Below are 22,370 nucleotides of genomic sequence, written 5' to 3'. Positions count from 1 at the left end.
TTCATACAAAATGTGAAATTTTTTCTTCTAGTTCTGTTAAAAATGCCCGTGGTAGTTTGATAAGGATTACATGGAAACTGTAGATTGCTTTGGGTAGTAGAGTCATTTTCACAATGTTGATTCTTGCAATCTAAGAACATGGTATATCTCTCCATCTATTTGTATCATCTTTAATTTCTTTCATCAGTGTCTTATAATTTTCTGCATATAGGTCTTTTGTCTCCTTAGGTAGGTTTATTCCTAGATATTTTATTCTTTTTGTTGCAATGGTAAATGGGAGTGTTTTCTTGATTTCACTTTCAGATTTTTCATCATTAGTGTATAGGAATGCCAGAGATTTTTGTGCATTAATTTAATATCTTGCTACTTTACCAAATTCATTGATTAGCTCTAGTAGTTTTCTGGTAGCATCTTTAGGATTCTGTATGTATAGTATCATGTCATCTGCAAACAGTGACAGCTTTACTTCTTCTTTTCCGATTTGGATTCCTTTTATTTCCTTTTCTTCTCTGATTGCTGTGGCTAAAACTTTCAAAACTATGTTGAATAAGAGTGGTGAGAATGGGCAACCTTGTCTTTTTCCTGACCTTAGTGGAAATGCTTTCAGTTTTTCACCGTTGAGGACAATGTTGGCTGTGGGTTTGTCATATATGGCCTTTATTATGTTGAGGAAAGTTCCCTCTATGCCTACTTTCTGCAGGGTTTTTATGATAAATGGGTGTTGAATTTTGTCAAAAGCTTTCTGTGCATCTATTGAGATGATCATATGGTTTTTATCCTTCAATTTGTTAATATGGTGTATCACATTGATTGATTTGCATATATTGAAGAATCCTTACCTTCCTGGAATAAATCCTACTTGATCATGGTGTATGATCCTTTTAATGTGCTGTTGGATTCTGTTTGCTAGCATTTTGTTGAGGATTTTTGCATCTATGTTCATCAGTGATATTGGCCTGTAGTTTTCTTTCCTTGTGACATCCTTGTCTGGTTTTGGTATCAGGGTGATGGTGGCCTCGTAGAATGAGTTTGGGAGTGTTCCTCCCTCTGCTATATTTTGGAAGAGTTCGAGAAGGATAGGTGTTAGCCATTCTCTAAATGTTTGATAGAATTCACCTGTGAAGCCATCTGGTCCTGGGCTTCTGTTTGTTGGAAGATATTTAATCACAGTTTCAATTTCAGTGCTTGTGATTGGTCTGTTCATGTTTTCTATTTCTTCCTGATTCAGTCTTGGCAGGTTGTGTATTTCTAAGAATTTGTCCATTTCTTCCAGATTGTCCATTTTATTGCCATAGAGTTGCTTGCAGTAATCTCTCATGATATCTTGTATTTCTGCAGTGTCAGTTGTTACTTCTCCTTTCTCATTTCTAATTTTATTGATTTGAGTCTTCTCCCTTTTTTTCTTAATGAGTCTGGCTAATGGCTGATCAATTTTCTTTATCTTCTCAAAGAACCAGCTTTTAGTTTTATTGATCTTTGCTATCATTTCCTTCATTTCTTTTTCATTTATTTCTGATCTGATATTTATTATTTCTTTCCTAACTTTGGGGTTTTTTTGTTGTTCTTTCTCTAATTGCTTTAGGTACAAGGTTAGGTTGTTTTTTCGAGATGTTTCCTGTTTCTTAAGGTAGGATTGTATTGCTATAAACTTCCCTCTTAGAACTGCTTTTGCTGCATCCCATAGATTTTGGGTCGTCGTGTCTCCATTGTCATTTGTTTCTAGGTATTTTTTAATTTCCTTTTTGATTTCTTCAGTGATCAATTCATTATTAAGTAGTGTATTGTTTAGCCTCCATGTGTTTGTATTTTTTTACAGATCTTTTCCTGTAATTGATATCTAGTCTCATAGCATTGTAGTCAGAAAGGATACTTGATACAATTTCAGTTTTCTTAAATTTACCAAGGCTTGATTTGTGACCCAAGATATGATCTATTCTGGAGAATGTTCCATGAACACTTGAGAAAATGTGTATTCTGTTGTTTGTGGATGGAATATTCTATAAATATCAATTAAGTCCATCTTGTTTAATGTACCATTTAAAGCTTGTGTTTCCTTATTTATTTTCATTTTGGATGACCTGTCCATTGGTGATAATGTGGTGTTAACGTCCCCTACTATGAATGTGTTACTGTCGATTTCCCCTTTTATGGCTGTTAGTATTTGCCTTATGTATTGAGGTGCTCCTATGTTGGGTGCATAAATATTTACAATTGTTATATCTTTTTCTTGGATCGATCCCTTGATCATTATGTAGTGTCATTCTTTGTCTCTTCTAATAGTATTTATTTTAAAGTCTATTCTGTCTGATATGAGAATTGTTACTCCACCTTTCTTTTGGTTTATATTTGCATGAAATATCTTTTTCCATCCCCTTACTTTCAGTCTGTATGTGTCTCTGGTCTGAAGTGGGTCTCTTGTAGACAGCATATATAAGGGTCTTGTTTTTGTATCCATTCAGCCAATCTGTGTCTTTCGGTGGGAGCATTTAGTCCATTTACATTTAAGGTAATTATTAATATGTATGTTCTTATTCCCATTTTCTTAATTGTTTTTGTTTCGTTATTGTAGGTCTTTTCCTTCTCTTGTGTTGTTTGCCTAGAGAAGTTCCTTTAGCAGTTGTTGTCAAGCTGGTTTGGTGGTGCTGAACTCTCTCAGCTTATACTTGTCTGTAAAGGTTTTAATTACTCCATCAAATCTGAATTCAGTGCTTGTGATTGGTCTGTTCATGTTTGATCAAGGATCTACCCAGATCCTTGCTGGGTAGAGTAATGTTGGTTGCAGGTTTTTCTCCTTCATCACTTTAAATATGTCCTCTAGTCCCTTCTGGCTTGCAGAGTTTCTGCTGAAAGCTCAGCTGTGAACCTTATGGGAATTCTCTTATGTGTTATTTGTTGTTTTTCCCTTGCTGCTTTTAATATGTTTTCTTTGTATTTAATTTTTGACAGTTTGATAAATATGTGTCTTGGTGTATTTCTCCTTGTATTTATCCTGTATGGGACTCTCTGTGCTTCCTGGACTTCATTAACTACTTCCTTTCCCATATTAGGGAAGTTTTCAACTATCATCTCTTCAAATATTTTCTCAGTCCCTTTCTTTTTCTCTTCTTCTTCTGGAACCCCTATAATTCGAATGTTGGTGCGTTTAATGTTGTCCCAGAGGTCTGTGAGGCAGGTCCACGCCTGGTGGTGTGTTTTGGGGTGTCTGTGGACTTATTATGCTTTTAGGCAGGCTCTCTGCTAATGCGTAGGGTTGTGTTCCTGTCTTGCTAGTTGTTTGGCAAAGACTGTCCTCAGTTCTTTTCATTCTTTTTTCTTTATTCTGCTCTGTAATAGTTATTTCCACTATTTTATCTTCCAGGTCACTTATCCGTCCTTCTGCCCCAGTTATTCTGCTATTGATCCCATCTAGAGTATTTTTAATGTCATTTATTTTGTTGTTCATCATTGTTTGTTTCATCTTTAGTTATTCTAGTTCCTTGTTAAATATTTCTTGCATTTTGTCTATTCTATTTCCAAGATTCTGGATCATCTTTACTATTATTTTTCTGAATTCTTTTCCAGGTAGACTGCCTATTTCCTCTTAATTGTTAGGTCTGGTGGGTTTTTATCTTGCTCCTTCATCTGCTGTGTGTTTTTCTGCCTTCTTATTTTGCTTATCTTACTGTGTTTGGCGTCTCCTTTTTGTAGGCTGCAGTTTCGTAGTTCCCATTGTTTTTGGTGTCTGTCCCCAGTGGCTAAGGTGGTTCAGTGGGTTGTGTAGGCTTCCTGGTGGAGGGTACTAGTGCCTGTGTTCTGGTGGATGAGGCTGGATCTTGTCTTTCTGTTGGGCAGGTCCATGCCTGGTGGTATGTTTTGGGGTGTCTGTGGACTTATTATGCTTTTAGGCAGGCTCTCTGCTAATGCGTAGGGTTGTGTTCCTGTCTTGCTAGTTGTTTGGCATAGGGTGTCCAGCACTGTAGCTTGCTGGTCGTTGAGTGAAGCTGCGTGCTGGTGTTGAGATGGAGATCTCTGGGAGATTTTCGCCATTTGATATTATGTGCAGCTGGGAGGTCTCCTGTGGACCAGTGTCCTGAAGTTGGCTCTCCCACCTCAGAGGCACAGCACTGACTCCTGGCTGCAGCACCAAGAGCGTTTCATCTGCACAGCTCAGAATAAATTGGAGAAAAATTAGAAAGAAAGAATTAGTAGAAGTAGAAAGAAAGAAAGAAAGAAAAGGGAGGGAGGGAGGGAGGAAGGAAGGAAGGAGGGAAGGAAAAAAAGAAAGAAGAAGATAAAGTAAAATAAAATAAAGTATGTTAAAATATAATAAAGTTATTAAAATAAAAAAATTATTAAGAAAAAAGATTATAAAACAAACAATGGTCTGATAGAACCCTAGGACAAATGGTGGAAGCAAAGCTATATAGACAAAATCTCACACAGAAGCATACACATACACACTCACAAAAAGAGGAAAAGGGGAAAAAATAATAAATCTTGCTCTCAAAGTCCACCTCCTCAGTTTGGGATGATTCGTTATCCATGTATTCCACAGATGCAGGATACATCAAGTTGATTGTGGAGCTTTAATCCGCTGCTTTTGAGGCTGCTGGGAGAGATTTCCCTTCCTCTTCTTTGTTCTCACAGCTCCCAGGCGCTCAGCTTTGGATTTGGCCCCGTCTCTGCGTGTAGGTCACTGGAGGGCGTCTGTTCTTTGCTCAGACTGGACGGGGTTAAAGGAGACGCTGCTTCCGGACTCTGGCTTACTTAGGCCGGAGGGAGGGAGGGGCACGGAATGGGGTGCGAGCCTGCGGCGGCAGAGGCCAGCGTGACGTTGCACCAGCCTGAAGTGCGCTGTGCATTCTCCCGGGGAAGTTGTCCCTGGATCCCGGGACCCTGGCAGTGGTGGGCTGCACAGGCTCCCCGGAAGGGGTGTGTGGATAGTGACCTGTGCTCGCACACAGGCTTTTAGGTGGCGGCAGCAGCAGCCTTAGCGTCTCCTGCCCGTCTCTGGGGTCCGTGCTTTTAGCCGCGGCTCGCGCCTGTCTCTGGAGCTCCTTTAAGCAGCGCTCTTAATCCCCTCTCCTCGCGCACCAGGAAACAAAGAGGGAAGAAAACTTCGGCAGGTCCAGACTTTTCCCCGGACTCCCTCCCGGCCAGCCGTGGTGCACTAACCCCCTTCAGGCTGTGTTCCCACCGCCAACCCCAGCCCTCTCCCTGCGCTCTGACCAAAGCCCAAGCCTCAGCTCCCAGCCCCGCCTGCTCTGGAAGGTGAGCAGACAAGCCTCTCGGGCTGGTGAGTGCAGGTCAGCCCTGATCCTCTGTGCGGGATTCTCTCCGCTTTGCCCTACGCACCCCTGTTGCTGTGCTCTCCTCCGCGGCCCTGATGCTTTCCCCCTCCGTCACCTGCAGTCTCCGCCCGCGAAGGGGCTTCCTAGTGTGTGGAAACCTTTACTCCTTCACAGCTCCCTCCCTCTGGTGCAGGTCCCGTCCCTATTCTTTTGTCTCTGTTTATTCTTTTTTCTTCTGCCCTACCCAGGTACGTGGAGGGTTTCTTGCCTTTTGGGAGGTCTGAGGTCTTCTGCCAGCGTTCAGTAGGTGTTCTGTAGGAGTTGTTCCACGTGTAGATGTATTTCTGGTGTATCTGTGGGGAGGAAGGTGATCTCCACGTCTTACTCTTCCGCCATCTTCCCGGAAACCTGTGAGCTTTGTTTTTATTTATTTATTCATTTTTGGCTGTGTCAGGTTTTCGTTGCTGCGCACGGGCTTTCTCTTGTTGCGGTGAGCAGGCGCTACTCTTCCTTGTGGTGTGTGGACTTCTCATTTCGGTGGCTTCTCTTGTTGTAGAGCACAGGCTCTAGGCACAGGGGCTTCAGTAGTTATGGCATATGGGTTCAGTAGTTGTCACATGCAGGCTCTAGAGCACAGGCTCAGTAGTTATGGCACATGGGCTTTGTTGCTTCGTGGCATGTGCGAGCTTCCTGGACCAGGGCTCGAACCCGTGTCCCCTGCATTGGCAGGCGGATTCTTAACCACTGCGCCACCAGGGAAGCCCCCACCAAAACTTTTAATTTTGATGTGTTTTTGGTGTCATGTATAAGAAATCAGCACTAAATCCCAGGTCGTGAAGGTGTTTCCTTAGTTTTCTTCTAAGAGTTAGGATTTTAGTTCTCATGTTTAGGTTTTTGATCCATTTTGCGTTAATTTTTGAATGTGGTGTAATGTAAGAGCCCAAATTCTTTTTTTTTTTTTTTTGCTTGTGGATATCTAGTTTCCCCAGCACCATTTGTTGAAGATACTTTAGTTTCCCCATTGAATGGCCTTGGCACTCTTTTCAAAAACCAGTTTACTACAGGTGTATGGGCTTATTTCTGGACTCTCAATTCTATTTCATTGATCTGTATGTCTACCATTATGTTAGTACCACAATGTTTTGATTACTGTAGTTTTTGTACTAAGTTTTGAAATCAGTAAGTGTAAGTCTTACAAATTTGCTTTTCTTTTTCAAGGTTGTTTTGGCTATTCTGGGTCCCTTGTCATTCCATATAAATTTTAGGATCAGCTTTCTATTTCTGCAAAAAAGACTACTGGGATTTTGCTAGGGATCATACTGAATCTGTAGATTGCTTTGCGTGTTATTGCCATCTCTCTCTCTCTTTTTTTTTTAACGTGCCTATGAAAAAGGATTTTAAAAAAACTTTTATTAGGGTAAATCTTAAATATATACAAAAGTAGTGGTAGTTATCAATTTATCATCCAGTGTATTGGTCAGGGTTCTCCAGAGAAACAGAACCAAATATATACATATATATTTTTTATATATAATATATAATTGTATCTATATCTATAATATATCTATATCTATAGAGAGAGGAAAGAGACAGAGAGATTTATTTTAAGGAACTGGTTCCCATAATTGTGGAGGCTGAGAAGTCCCATGATCTGCCACCTGCAGTCTACAGACCCAGGAAAGCTGGTGCGGTAGGTCCAGAAATGAAAGCGGAGAGCTGATGGTACAAGTTGTAGTTTGAGGCAGGAGAAGACCAACGTTCCAGCTCAGTGGTGAGGCAGAGCCAATTCTCCTTCCCTCTGCTTTTTGCTCTCTTCAGCCCTCAATGGATTGTATGATGCCCACACGCACTGTGGAGGAGGATCTGCTTTACTTAGATTTTTACAGATTCAAGTGCTAATCTCATCTGGAAATACCCTCACAAACACACCCCAAAATCATGTTTAACCAAGTATCTGTATATCCTATGACCCAGTCAAGTTGACATGTGAAATTAATCATCACATTTAACACTTTTCAACATGCCCGATCTTGTTAGATCTAGAGGTCTGATCAGATTCATGTTCTGTTTTTTTATTGCCATCTTAACAATATTAAATGCTCCAGTTCATGAACATGAGGTATACTTCCATTTATTTAGATCTTCTTTGATCACTTTCAACAATGTTTTTTAGTTTGCAAGGTACAAGTCTTGAACCTCCTTGATTAAATTTGTTCCTAAGTATCTCATTCTTTTCAATGCTATTGTAAGTGGAATTGTTTTCCTAACTTAATTTTTTTGATTGTTCATTGCATGTTTTATGTGTTGATTTTGTATCCTGCAAGTGTGCTAAATTAATTTATTAGCTCTAATAGTTTTTTTGTGGATTCTTCAGAATTTTCTGTATATATAAGATCATGTCATTTATGAATATAGTTTTACTTCTTCCTTTGCAATCTGGATGCTCTTTGTCTTTCTTGACTAATTGCTCTGGCTAGAATTTCTAGTACAATGTTGAATGGAATTTGTAAAATAAGACACCCTTGTCTTGTTCCTGATCTTAGGAGACAAGCTTTCAGTCTTTATCATTGAATATAATGTTACCCGTGGGCTTTATTTTAAAACCTTTTTTTTAAACTCTGATTTTGAAATAACTGAGTTAAACTGCACAGCTTAGAAACCTAACACATCATCTGAAATGATTACTTATTCATATTTTGAAAATTGATCTGTAAATATCCTTAACATTTTTTCCAAAAATATGATCTAGTAGATACTGTCTATATTACTAAAACAGGCAGCAGATATCTTATCTGTAGCATCTCAGGGAATGGGAGTTATCTGTTACCATTAATCCTGAAATGAAACATTTTGAAATGTACCATCTTTGGGAATATGGCTGGTATTTTTTAATGTGTGTTCTTTGTTTTAAATTACAGATTGGGTTTGTCCTTTATCCCCCCAGTGGAGGTCCTGCATGGGATTCAGTGGATCATGACAACGTTATGTTTCTCACCATATGCTTTTGTTGGCATTATGCAATAGCCATTATCATCATTGGAGCAATTTATGCCTTTGTCACCTGGTAAGTTAGTGATTTTTGTTCATGGAAGTTCTGTTTTTTGGTATATGATCATCAAGACTTGATATTACCAAAATTTAAGTTCAAAGAGGTATTTCATTCCTTAGCATTCCACAAAACAGGGCAATATAGCAGAAAATTATCTGCAAACACAAACATTTCCAATAAAAAGAATAAATGCTGGTTTTAGGGGCAGGACAGGAATAAAGATGCAGACATAGAGAATGGACTTGAGGACATGGGGAGGGGGAAGGGTAAGCTGGGGCAAAGTGAGGGAGTAACATTGACATATACACACTACCAAATGTAAAGCAGATAGCTGGTGGGAAGCAGCTGCATAGCACAGGGAGATCAGCTCAGTGCTTTGTGACCACCTAGAGGGGTGGGGTAGGGAGGGTGGGAGGAAGATGCAAGAGGGAGGGGATATGGGGATATCTGTATACGTATAGCTGATTCACTTTGTTATACAGCAGAAACGAATACAACATTGTAAAGCAATTATACTCAAATAAAGATGTTAAAAAAAGAAAATAAAAAATAGAATGAATGAGAAAACTAAAAAAAAAAAAAAGAATAAATGCTGGTTTAAAGTTGGAATAGCTAAAAAGTGTCTCTGCTGTGCTCCTAACCTATGCATTACCCTTCAGCACACTCTTCTGTGCCTCCATGTCTTTGCATATGCTGTTTTCTTATCCAAATGGTCCTCCCCACACCTGCAGTGAGCCCTCCGTTTGCCCATGTTTACATCAGTTATAGCACTTCCCAAGCTTGGTGTCATTTTTGGCCAACATGTATGTCTCCCATTAAATTTGAGTATCTGGTTAATTTGACATTTCCTGTAATGTCTCTAACAGTAAGATTCAGTTGAACTGTACATGTTTTTACAAGGACTTTGATACAATGTTTTATGATGGGTGAGGAGCGATATAACAGATTGCTAAGAATCCATGTTCCTAGCTCTGCTGCTTGTCAGCTGTATGACTTTGGGTAAACTATTTAACCACATTAAATATCAGTTTTGTCATTTACAAAATGGAGATAATAATAGTACCTAAATGAGATCATGTATTTAAACTGCCTACAACATAATAGGAGCTCAAGGAAGATTCTTCTTGTGTTTGTTTGTTGTTTTTTTTTCCGTTTCCTGTGATAGATTTCTTTTTAAATTGAAGTGCAATTGACATACAACATTATACTTGTTTTAGGTGTACAACATAATGATTCAACTTTTGTATAATTGCAAAATGACCGCCACAATAAGTCTAGTTATACCATCTGTTACCATACAAAGTTACAAAAAATTTTTTCTGTGATGAAAACTTTCAAGATTTACTTTATTAGCAACTTTCAAATCTGCAATACAATATTACTGATTATAGTCACCATACTGTATATAATATCCCCATGACTTTTTAATTTTATTTATTTTTCTCATTCTTTAAAGAAACTTTTAATTTTATATTGGAGTACAGTTGATTAACAATGTTGTATTAGTTTCAGGTGTACAACAAAGTGATTCAGTTATACATATACATGTGTCTATTCTTTTTCAAATTCTTTTTGCATTTAGTTTGTTACAGAATATTGAGCAGAGTTCCCTGTGCTATACAGTAGGTCCTTGTTGGTTATTCATTTTAAATATAGTGGTCCCAAGCTCCCTAAATATCTCTCCCTCCTACCCTTCCCCCCCTGGTAACCATAAGTTCATTCTCTAAGGCTGTGAGTCTGCTTCTGATTTGTATATAAGTTGGTTTGTATCATTTTTTAGATTCTGCAGAGAAGCAGTCATATGATATTTCTCTTTCTCTATCTGACTTACTTCACTCAGTATGACAATCTGTAGGTCCATCCATGTTGCTGCAAATGGCATTATTTCGTTCTTTTTAATGGCTGAGTAATATTCCATTGTATATATGTACCACATCTTCTTTTTTTTTTTTTTTTTTTTTTATTTTATTTTTTTTTAAACATCTTTATTGGGGTATAATTGCTTTACAATGGTGTGTTAGTTTCTGCTTTATAACAAAGTGAATCAGCTATACATATACATATGTCTTCCCTCTTGCGTCTCCCTCCCTCCCACTCTCCCCATCCCACCCTTCCAGGCTGTCACAAAGCACCGAGCTAATATCCCTGTGCCTTGCGGCTGCTTCCCCCCAGCTATCTACCTTACTACGTTTGTTAGTGTGTATATGTCCATGACTCTCTCTCGCCCTGTCAAAACTCACCCTTCCCCCTCCCCATATCCTCAAGTCAGTTCTCCAGTAGGTCTGCGTCTTTATTCCTGTCTTACCCCTAGGTTCTTCATGACATTTTTTTCCCTTAAATTCCATATATATGTGTTAGCATATGGTATTTGTCCTTTTCTTTCTGACTTACTTCACTCTGTATGACAGACTCTAGGTCTATCCATCTCATTACAAATAGCTCAATTTCATTTCTTTTTAAGGCTGAGTAATATTCCATTGTGTATATGTGCCACATCTTCTTTATCCATTCATCCGATGATGGGCGCTTAGGTTGTTTCCATCTCCGGGCTATTGTAAATAGAGCTGCAATGAACATTTTGGTACATGACTCTTTTTGAATTTTGGTTTTCTCAGGGTATATGCCCAGTAGTGGGATTGCTGGGTCATATGGTAATTCTATTTGTAGTTTTTTAAGGAACCTCCATACTGTTCTCCATAGTGGCTGAACCATTTCACATTCCCACCAGCAGTGCAAGAGTGTCCCCTTTTCTCCACACCCTCTCCAGCATTTATTGTTTATAGATTTTTTGATGATGGCCATTCTGACTGGTGTGAGATGATATCTCATTGTAGTTTTGATTTGCATTTCTCTAATGATTAATGATGTTGAGCATTCTTTCATGTGTTTGTTGGCATTCTGTATATCTTCTTTGGAGAAATGTCTATTTAGGTCTTCTGCCCATTTTTGGATGGGGTTGTTTGTTTTTTTGTTATTGAGCTGCATGAGCTGCTTGTAAATTTTGGAGATTAATCCTTTGTCAGTTGCTTCATTTGCAAATGTTTTCTCCCATTCTGAGGGTTGTCTTTTGGTCTTGGTTATGGTTTCCTTTGCTGTGCAAAAGCTTTGAAGTTTCATTAGGTCCCATTTGTTTATTTTTGTTTTTATTTCCATTACTCTAGGAGGTGGGTCAGAAAGGATCTTGCTGTGATTTATGTCATAGAGTGTTCTTCCTATGTTTTCTTCAAAAAGTTTGATAGTTTCTGGCCTTACATTTAGGTCTTTAATCCATTTTGAGCTTATTTTTGTGTATGGTGTTAGGGAGTGATCTAATCTCATACTTTTACATGTACCTGTCCAGTTTTCCCAGCACCATTTATTGAAGAGGCTGTCCTTTCTCCACTGTACATTCCTGCCTCCTTTACCAAAGATAAGGTGTCCATATGTGCGTGGGTTTATCTCTGGGCTTTCTATCCTGTTCCACTGATCTATCTTTCTGTTTTTGTGCCAGTACCATACTGTCTTGATTACTGTTGCTTTGTAATATAGTCTGAAGTCAGGGAGCCTGATTCCTCCAACTCCTTTTTTCGTTCTCAAGATTGCTTTGGCTCTTCGGGGTCTTTTGTGTTTCCATACAAATTGCGAAATTTTTTGTTCTAGTTCTGTCAAAAATGCCAGTGGTAGTTTGATAGGGATTGCATTGAATCTGTAGATTGCTTTGGGTAGTAGAGTCATTTTCACAATGTTGATTCTTCCCATCCAAGAACATGGTATATCTCTCCATCTATTTGTATCATCTTTAATTTCTTTCATCAGTGTCTTATAATTTTCTGCATACAGGTCTTTCGTATCCTTAGGTAGGTTTATTCCTAGATATTTTATTCTTTTTGTTGCAATGGTAAATGGGAGTGTTTTCTTGATTTCACTTTCAGATTTTTCATCATTAGTATATAGGAATGCCAGAGATTTCTGTGCATTAATTTTGTATCCTGCTACTTTACCAAATTCATTGATTAGCTCTAGTAGTTTTCTGGTAGCATCTTTAGGATTCTCTATGTATAGTATCATGTCATCTGCAAACAGTGACAGCTTTACTTCTTCTTTTCCGATTTGGATTCCTTTTATTTCCTTTTCTTCTCTGATTGCTGTGGCTAAAACTTCCAAAACTATGTTGAATAAGAGTGGTGAGAGTGGGCAACCTTGTCTTGTTCCTGATCTTAGTGGAAATGCTTTCAGTTTTTCACCATTGAGGATGATGTTTGCTGTGGGCTTGTCATATATGGCCTTTATTATGTTGAGGAAAGTTCCCTCTATGCCTACTTTCTGGAGGGTTATTATCATAAATGGGTGTTGAATTTTGTCGAAAGCTTTCTCTGCATCTATTGAGATGATCATATGGTTTTTCTCCTTCAATTTGTTAATATGGTTTATCACATTGATAGATTTGCATATATTGAAGAATCCTTGCATTCCTGGATTAAACCGCACTTGATCATGGTGTATGATCCTTTTAATGTGCTGTTGGATTCTGTTTGCTAGTATTTTGTTGAGGATTTTTGCATCTATGTTCATCAGTGATATTGGCCTGTAGTTTTCTTTCTTTGTGACATCCTTGTCTGGTTTTGGTATCAAGGTGATGGTGGCCTCGTAGAAGGAATTTGGGAGTGTTCCTCCCTCTGCTATATTTTGGAAGAGTTCGAGAAGGATAGGTGTTAGCTCTTCTCTAAACGTTTGATAGAATTCACCTGTGAAGCCATCTGGTCCTGGGCTTTTGTTTGTTGGAAGGTTTTTAATCACAGTTTCAATTTCAGTGCTTGTGATTGTTCTGTTCATATTTTCTATTTCTTCCTGATTCAGTCTTGGAAGGTTGTGCATTTCTAAGAATTTGTCCATTTCTTCCAGATTGTCCATTTTATTGCCATAGAGTTGCTTGTAGTAATCTCTCATGATTTTTTTTATTTCTGCAGTGTCAGTTGTTACTTCTCCTTTTTCATTTCTAATTCTATTGATTTGAGTCTTCTCCCTTTTTTTCTTGATGAGTCTGGCTAGCAGTTTATCTATTTTGTTTATCTTCTCAAAGAACCAACTTTTAGTTTTATTGATCTTTGCTATCGTCTCCTTCATTTCTTTTTCATTTATTTCTGATCTGATTTTTATGATTTCTTTCCTCCTGCTAGCTTTGGGGTTTTTTTGTTCTTCTTTCTCTAATTGCTTGAGGTGCAAGGTTAGGTTGTTTATTCGAGATGTTTCCTGCTTCTTAAGGTGGGCTTGTATTGCTATAAACTTCCCCCTTAGAACTGCTTTTGCTGCATCCCATAGCTTTTGGGTCGTTGTATCTCCATTGTCATTTGTTTCTAGGTATTTTTTTATTTCCTCTTTGATTTCTTCAGTGATCACTTCATTATTTAGTAGTGTATTGTTTAGCCTCCATGTGTTTGTATTTTTTACAGATCTTTTCCTGTAATTGATATCTAGTCTCATGGTGTTGTGGTCAGAAAAGATACTTGATACAATTTCAATTTTCTTAAATTTACCAAGGCTTGATTTGTGACCCAAGATATGATCTATCCTGGAGAATGTTCCATGAGCACTTGAGAAAAATGTGTATTCTGTTGTTTTTGGATGGAGTGTCCTATAAATATCAATTAAGTCCATCTTGTTTAATGTATCATTTAAAGCTTGTGTTTCCTTATTTATTTTCATTTTGGATGATCTGTCCATGGGTGAAAGTGGGGTGTTAAAGTCCCCTACTATGAATGTGTTACTGTTGATCTCCCCTTATATGGTTGTTAGTATTTGCCTTATGTATTGAGGTGCTCCTATGTTGGGTGCATAAATATTTACAATTGTTATATCTTCTTCTTGGATCGATCCCTTGATAATTATGTAGTGTCCTTCTTTGTCCCTTTTAATAGTCCTTATTTTAAAGTCTATTTTGTCTGATATGAGAATTGCTACTCCAGCTTTCTTTTGGTTTCCATTTGCATGGAATATCTTTTTCCATCCCCTTACTTTCAGTCTGTATGTGTCTCTAGGTCTGAAGTGGGTCTCTTGTAGACAGCATATATAAGGGTCTTGTTTTTGTATCCATTCAGCCAATCTGTGTCTTTTGGTGGGAGCATTTAGTCCATTTACATTTAAGGTAATTATCGATATGTATGTTCCTATTTCCATTTTATATATTGTTTTGGGTTCGCTACTATAGGTCGTTTCCTTGTGTTTCGTGTCTAGAGAAGTTCCTTTAGCATTTGTTGTAAAGCTGGTTTGGTGGTGCTGAACTCTATCAGCTTTTGCTTGTCTGTAAAGGTTTTAATTTCTCCATCAAATGTGAATGAGATCCTTGCTGGGTAGAGTAGTCTTGGTTGCAGGCTTTTCTCCTTCATCACTTTCAGTATGTCCTGCCACTCCCTTCTGGCTTGTAGGGTTTCTGCTAAGAGATCAGCTGTTAACCTTATGGGGATTCCCTTGTGTGTTATTTGTTGTTTTTCCCTTGCTGCTTTTAATATGCTTTCTTTGTATTTAATTTTTGACAGTTTGATTAATATGTGTCTTGGCGTGTTTCTCCTTGTATTAATCCTGTATGGGACTCTCTGTGCTTCCTGGACTTGATTAACTATTTCCTTTCCCATATTAGGGAAGTTTTCAACTATAATCTCTTCAAATATTTTCTCAGTCCCTTTCTTTCTTTCTTCTTCTTCTGGAACCCCTATAATTCGAATGTTGGTGCGTTTCATGTTGTCCCAGAGGTCTCTGAGACTGTCCTCAGTTCTTTTCATTCTTTTTTCTTTATTCTGCTCTGCAGTAGTTATTTCCACTACTTTATCTTCCAGGTCACTTATCCGTTCTTCTGCCTCAGTTATTCTGCTATTGATCCTATCTAGAGTGGTTTTAATTTCATTTATTGCATTGTTCATCGTTGCTTGTTTCATCTTTAGTTCTTGTAGGTCCTTGTTAACTGTTTCTTGCATTTTGTCCATTCTACTTCCAAGATTTCGGATCATCCTTACTATCATTATTCTGAATTCTTTTTCAGGTAGATTGCCTATTTCCTCTTCATTTGTTAGGTCTGGTGGGTTTTTATCTTGCTCCTTCATCTGCTGTGTGTTTTTCTGTCTTCTCACTTTGCTTATCTTACTGTGTTTAGGGTCTCCTTTTTGCAGGCTGCACTTTCGTAGTTCCCGTTGTTTTTGATGTCTGTCTCCAGTGGCTAAGGTTGTTTCAGTGGGTTGTGTAGGCTTCCTGGTGGAGGGGACTAGTGCCTGTGTTGTGCTGGATGAGGCTGGATCTTGTCTCTCTAGTGGGCAGGTTCACGTCTGGTGGTGTGGTTTGGGGTGTCTGTGGCCTTATTATGATTTTAGGCAGCCTCTCTGCTAATGGGTGGGGTTGTGTTCCTGTTTTGCTAGTTGTTTGGCATAGGTTGTCCAGCACTGTGGCTTGCTGGTCGTTGAGTGAAGCTGGGTGCTGGTGTTAAGATGGAGGTCTCTGGGAGATTTCCACCGTTTAATATTATGTGGAGCTGGGAGGTCTCTTGTTGACCAGTGTCCTGAAGTTGGCTCTCCTACCTCAGAGGCAGAGCCCTGACTCCTGGCTGGAACACCAAGAGCCTTTCATCCACACGGCTCAGAATAAAAGGGAGAAAAAGTAGAGAGAATTAGTAGAAGTATGAGTAAAGAAAGAGGGAAAGGAGGAAAGGAAGGAAGGAAGAAAGAAGCAAAGAAGGAAAGAAAGGAGGGAGGGAGGGAGGGAGGCAGGAAGGAAGGAAGGAAGGAAAGAAGGAAAAAAGACAGAAAGATGATACAGTAAAAATAAAATAAAGTATAATATAGTTATTGAATTAAAAAATATTTAGAAAAAAAAAAAGGGACGGATAGAACCTTAGGACAAATGTTGCAAGCAAAGCTATACAGAGAAAATCTTACACAGAAGCATACACATACACCTTCACAAAAAGAGGTAAAGGGGGAAAGATCATAAATCCTGCTCCCAGAGACCACCTCCTCAATTTGGGGTGATTCGTTGTCTAAAGGAGGGACGGAAGGAAGGAAAGAAAGAAAGAACGAAGGTAAAGTATAATAAAGTTATTACAATTAAACTTAATTATTAAGAAAAAGAATTTTTTAAAAAAATCATGGACGGATAGAGCCCTAGGACAAATGGTGGAAGCAAGAGTATACAGACAAGATCTCACACAGAAGCATACACGTACACATTCACAAAAAGAGGAAAAGGGAAAAAAATCATAGATCTCGCTCCTAAATTCCACCTCTTCAATTTGGGATCATTCCTTGTCTATTCAGGTATTCCACAGATGCAGGGTATATCAAGTTGATTGTGGAGCTTTAATCCGCTGCTTCTGTGGCTGCTGGGAGAGATTTCCCTTTCTCTTCTTTGTTCTCACAGCTCACAGGAGCTCAGCTTTGGATTTGGCCCTGCCTCTGCGTGTAGGTCGCTGGAGGGCGTCTGTTTTTTCGCTCAGACAGGACGGGGTTAAAGGAGCCGCTGATTTGGGGCCTCCGGCTCACTCAGGCCGGGGGTTGGGGGATGGGGGAAGGAGGGGCACTGCGTGCGGGGCGGGCCTGCGGCGGCGGAGGCAGCATGACGTTGCGGCAGAGGCCGGCGGGACGTTGCACCAGCCTGAGGCCCGCCGTGCGTTGTCCCGGGGAAGTTGTCCCTGGATCCCGGGAACCTGGCAGTGGCGGGCTGCACAGGCTCCGCGGAAGAGGGGTGTGGAGAGTGACCTGTGCTCGCACACAGGCCCCTTGGTGGCGGCAGCAGCAGCCTTAGCGTCTCCCGCCCGTCTCTGGGGTCCGCGGTTTTAGCCGCGGCTCGCGCCCGTCTCTGGGGTTTGCGCTTTCAGCCGCGGCTCGCGCCCGTCTCTGGGGTTCGCGCTTTTAGCCGTGTCTCGCGCCCGTCTCTGGGGTTGGCGCTTTTAGCCGCGGCTCGCGCCCGTCTCTGGAGATCCTTTAAGCAGCGCTCTTAAACCCCTCTCCTCGCGCACCAGGAAACAAAGAGGGAAGAAAAAGTCTCTTGCCTCTTCGGCAGGTGCAGGCTTTTCCCCGAACTCCCTCCCGGCTAGTCGTGGTGCACTAACCCCTTCAGGCTATGTTCAAGCCGCCAACCCCAGTCCTCTCCCTGAGCTCCGTCCAAAACCAAAACCCGAGCCTCAGCTCGCAGCCCCGCCCGCCCCGGCGGGTGAGCAGACAAGCCTCTCGGGTTGGTGAGTGCTGGTCGGCACCGATCGTCTGTGCAGGAATCTCCCCGCTTTGCCCTCCGCACCCGTCGCTGTGCACTACTCCGCGGTCCCGAAACTCCCCCCTCCGCCTCCCGCAGTCTCTGCCCGCGGAGGGGCTTCCTAGTGTGTGGAAACTTTCCCTCCTTCACAGCTCCCTCCCACTGGTGCAGGTGCCGTCCTTATTCTTTTGTCTCTGTTTTTTCTTTTGCCCTACCCAGGTACGTGGGGAGTTTCTTGCCTTTTGGGAGGTCTGAGGTCTTCTGCCAGCCTTCAGTAGGAGTTCTGTAGGAGTTGTTCCACGTGTGGATGTATTTCTGGTGTATCCGTGGGGAGGAAGGCGATCTCCGCGTCTTACTCTTCCGCCATCTTCAAGGTCCCCCCCCACATCTTCTTTATCCATTCTTTTGTCGATGGACATTTAGGTTGCTTCCATGTCTTGGCTATTATAAACAGTGCTGCAATGAACTTTGGGGTGCATGTATTCTTTCAAACCATGTTTTTCTCTGGGTATATGCCCAGGAGTGGGATCGCAGAATCATATGGTAGCTCTATTTTTAGTTTTTTAAGGAACCTCTATACTGTTCTCCATAGTGGCTGCACCAGTTTACATTCCCACCAACAGTGTAGGAGGGTTCCCTTCTCTCCACACACTCTCCAGCATTTATTGTTTGTGGATTTTTTGATGATAGCCATTCTGACTGGTGTGAGGTGATATGATCATCTCAGTATTTGCAGAAAAAGCTTTTGACAAAATTCAACACCCATTTATGATAAAAACTCTCCAGAAAGTGGGCATAGAGGGAACATACCTCAACATAATAAAGGCCATATATGACAAACCTACAGCTAACATCATACTCAATGGTGAAAAGCTAAAAACATTTCCTCTAAGATTAGGAACAAGACAAGGGTGTTCATTTTTGTCACTTTTATTCAACATAGTTTTGGAAGTCCTAGCTACAGCAATCAGAGAAGAAAAAGAAATAAAAGGAATCCAAATGGGAAAAGAAGTTAAACTGTCACTGTTGGCAGATGACATGATACTATACATAGAAAATCCTAAAGATGCTACCAGAAAACTACTAGAGCTCATCAATGAATTTGGTGAAGTTGCAGGTTACAAAATTAATACACAGAAATCTGTTGCATTTCTATACACTAACAACAAAACATCAGAAAGAGAAATTCAAGAAACAACTCCATTTACCATCACATCAAAAAGAATAAAATACCTAAGAATAACCATACCTAAGGAGACAAAAGACCTGTGCTCTGAAAACTATAAGGCTTATTTATTTTATAACTGGAGGTTTGTACCTCTTGATCCCCTTCACCCATTTTTGCCCACCTCCCCCCATTCTGGCAACCATCAATCTGTTCCCTGTATCCATGAGTTTTGTTTTGTTTGTTCATTTGTTTGTTAGATCTCACAGGTAAGTGAAATCATATGGTATTTGTCTTTCTCTATCTGCCTTATTTCACTTAATGTAATACCCTCAATGTCCATTTCATTCTTTTTTATGGCTGAGTAGTATTCCATTATTTACATATAAATATAAAATATTTATATTATATATATATATATATAAACATATATGTATAAACATCTCCTTTATCCATTCTTCCATTGATAGACCCTTAAGTTATTTCCGTATCCTGGTTATTATAAATATGCTGCAGTGAACCTAGGGGTGCCTTTATCTTTTTGAATTAGTGTTTTCATTTTCTTCAGATAAATACCCAGAAGTGGAATTGCTGGCTTATATGGTAGTTCTATTTTTAATATTTTCTTTTTTTTTTTTTTTTTGCGGTATGTGGGCCTCTCACTGTTGTGGCCTCTCCCATTGCAGAGCACAGGCTCTGGACACGCAGGCTCAGCAGCCATGGCTCACGGGCCTAGCCGCTCTGCAGCATGTGGGATCTTCCTGGACCGGGGCACAAACCCGTGTCCCCTGCATTGGCAGGCAGACTCTCAACCACTGTGCCAAGAGGAATGCCCTGTTTTTAATTTTTTGAGGAAGCTCCATGCTGTTTTCCACAGTGGCTGTACCAATTTACATTTCCACCAACAGTACATGCGGGTTCTCTTTTCTTCATATCCTGGCCAACACTTGCTATTTCTTACCCTTTTGATAATAGCCATTCTGCAGGTATGAGCTGATATCTCACGGGTGTTTTGATTTGAACTTCCCTAATGATTAGTGATATTGAACATTGTTTCATGTGCCTTTTAGTTATCTGTATGTCTTCTTTGGAAAAATGTCTATTCAAATTCTCTGCCTATTTTATTTTGTTTTATTTATTTTTAACATCTTTATTGGAGTATAATTACTTTACAGTGGTGTGTTAGTGTCTGCTTTATAACAAAGTGAATCAGTTTTATATATACATATGTTCCCATATCTCTTCCCTCTTGCGTCTCACTCCCTCCCACCCTCCCTATCCCACCCCTCTAGGTGGTCACAAAGCACTGAGCTGATCTCCCTGTGCCATGCAGCTGCTTCCCACTAGCTATCTATTTTATGTTTGGCGGTATATATATGTCCATGCCACTCTCTCACTTTGTCACAGCTTATCCTTCCCCCTCCCCATATCCTCAAGTCCATTCTCTAGTAGGTCTGTGTCTTTATTCCCATCTTACCCCTAGGTTCTTCATGACCTTTTTTTTTTTTCCTTAGATTCCATATATAAGTGTTAGCATACGGTATTTGTTTTTCTCTTTCTGACTTACTTCACTCTGTATGACAGCCTCTAGGTCCATCCACCTCACTACAAATAGCTCAATTTCGTTTCTTTCTATGGCTGAGTAATATTCCATTGTATATATGTGCCACATCTTCTTTATCCATTCCTCTGATGATGGACACTTAGGTTGCTTCCATGTCCTGGCTATTGTAAATAGAGCTGCAATGAATATTTCAGTACATGACTCTTTTTGAATTATGGTTTTCTCAGGGTATATGCCCAGTACTGGGATTTCTGGGTCGTATGGTAGTTCTATTTGTAGTTTTTTAAGGAACCTCCATACTGTTTTCCATAGTGGCTGTATCAATTTACATTCCCACCAGCAGTGCAAGAGTGTATCCTTTTCTCCACACCCTCTCCAGCATTTACTGTTTCTAGATTTTTTGATGATGGCCGTTCTGACTGGTGTGAGATGATATCTCATTGTAGTTTTGATTTGCATTTCTCTAATGATTAATGATGTTAAGCATTCTTTCACGTGTTTGTTGGCAATCTGTATATCTTCTTTGGAGAAATGTCTATTTAGGTCTTTTGCCCATTTTTGGATTGGGTTGTTTGTTTTATTGTTATTGAGCTGCATGAGCTGCTTGTACATTTTGGAGATTAATCCTTTGTCAGTTGCTCCATTTGCAAATATTTTCTCCTATTCTGAGGGTTGTCTTTTGGTCTTGGTTATGGTTTCCTTTGCTGTGCAAAAGCTTTGAAGTTTCATTAGGTCCCATTTGTTTATTTTTGTTTTTATTTCCATTACTCTAGGAGGTGGGTCAAAAAGGATCTTGCTGTGATTTATGTCATAGAGTGTTCTGCCTATGTTTTCCTCTAAGAGTTTGATAGTTTCTGACCTTACATTTAGATCTTTAATCCATTTTGAGCTTATTTTTGTGTATGGTGTTAGGGAGTGTTCTACTCTCATACTTTTACATGTACCTGTCCATTTTTCCCAGCATCACTTATTGAAGAAGCTGTCTTTTCTCCACTGTATATTCTTGCCTCCTTTATCAAAGATAAGGTGTCCATATGTGCGTGGGTTTATCTCTGGGCTTTCTATCCTGTTCCATTGATCTATCTTTCTGTATTTGTGTCAGTGCCATACTGTCTTGATTACTGTAGCTTTGTAGTATAGTCTGAAGTCAGGGAGCCTGATTCCTCCAGCTCCGTTTTTCGTTCTCAAGATTGCTTTGGCTATTTGGGGTCTTTTGTGTTTCAATACAAATTGTGAATTTTTTTGTTCTGGTTCTGTGAAAAATGCCAGTGGTAGTTTGATAGGGATTGCATTGAATCTGTAGATTGCTTTGGGTAGTAGAGTCATTCCACAATGTTGATTTTTCCCATCCAAGAACATGGTATATCTCTCCATCTATTTGTATCATCTTTAATTTCTTTCATCAGTGTCTTATAATTTTCTGCATACAGGTCTTTTGTCTCCTTAGGTAGGTTTATTCCTAGATATTTTATTCTTTTTGTTGCAATGGTAAATGGGAGTGTTTTCTTGACTTCACTTTCAGATTTTTCATCATTAGTGTATAGGAATGCCAGAGATTTCTGTGCATTAATTTTGTATCCTGCTACTTTACCAAATTCATTGATTAACTCTAGTAGTTTTCTGGTAGCATCTTTGGAAAGCCCTGCAGAAAGTAGGCATAGAGGGAACTTTCCTCAACATAATAAAGGCCATATATGACAAACCCACAGCCAACATTGTCCTCAATGGTGAAAAACTGAAACCATTTCCACTAAGTTCAGGAACAAGATAAGGTTGCCCACTCTCACCACTCTTATTCAACATAGTTTTGGAAGATTTAGCCACAGCAATCAGAGAAGAAAAGGAAATAAAAGAAATCCAATTCGGAAAAGAAGAAGTAAAGCTGTCACTGTTTGCAGTTGACATGATACTCTACATAGAGAATCCCAAAGTTGCTATTTGCCTATTTTTAAATTGGATTTTTTTTGTTGTGGTGGTTATTGGGTTGTCTGAGTTCTTTATATATTTTGGATATTAACCTTTTATCAGGTATGATTTATGAATATCTTCTCCCATCAGAAAGCTTCCTTTTTATTTTGTTGATGTTTTCCTTCACTGTGCAGAAGCTTTCTA

General features: G+C 39.6%; 1 protein-coding gene across 4 annotated transcripts in view; it reads left to right on the top strand.

The window, feature by feature from the left end:
• The window catches only part of TMEM45A (transmembrane protein 45A), a 116,589-nt gene that overhangs the window by 84,961 nt on the left and 9,258 nt on the right, over window positions 1-22,370 (top strand). For all 4 annotated transcript variants that reach the window (XM_032631627.1, XM_032631629.1, XM_032631626.1 and 1 more), the window contains one exon: window positions 8,189-8,334. In XM_032631627.1, coding sequence (XP_032487518.1) covers window positions 8,189-8,334 — 146 coding nt within the window. The remainder of the gene's footprint in view (window positions 1-8,188; window positions 8,335-22,370) is intronic.

This window comes from Phocoena sinus, chromosome 4 (genome assembly GCF_008692025.1).
Source record: "Phocoena sinus isolate mPhoSin1 chromosome 4, mPhoSin1.pri, whole genome shotgun sequence".
In the NCBI taxonomy this organism is placed as follows: domain Eukaryota; kingdom Metazoa; phylum Chordata; class Mammalia; order Artiodactyla; family Phocoenidae; genus Phocoena; species Phocoena sinus.
Note: the sequence above shows the minus strand (reverse complement) of the source record. Positions and strands in the feature narration are given on the sequence as shown.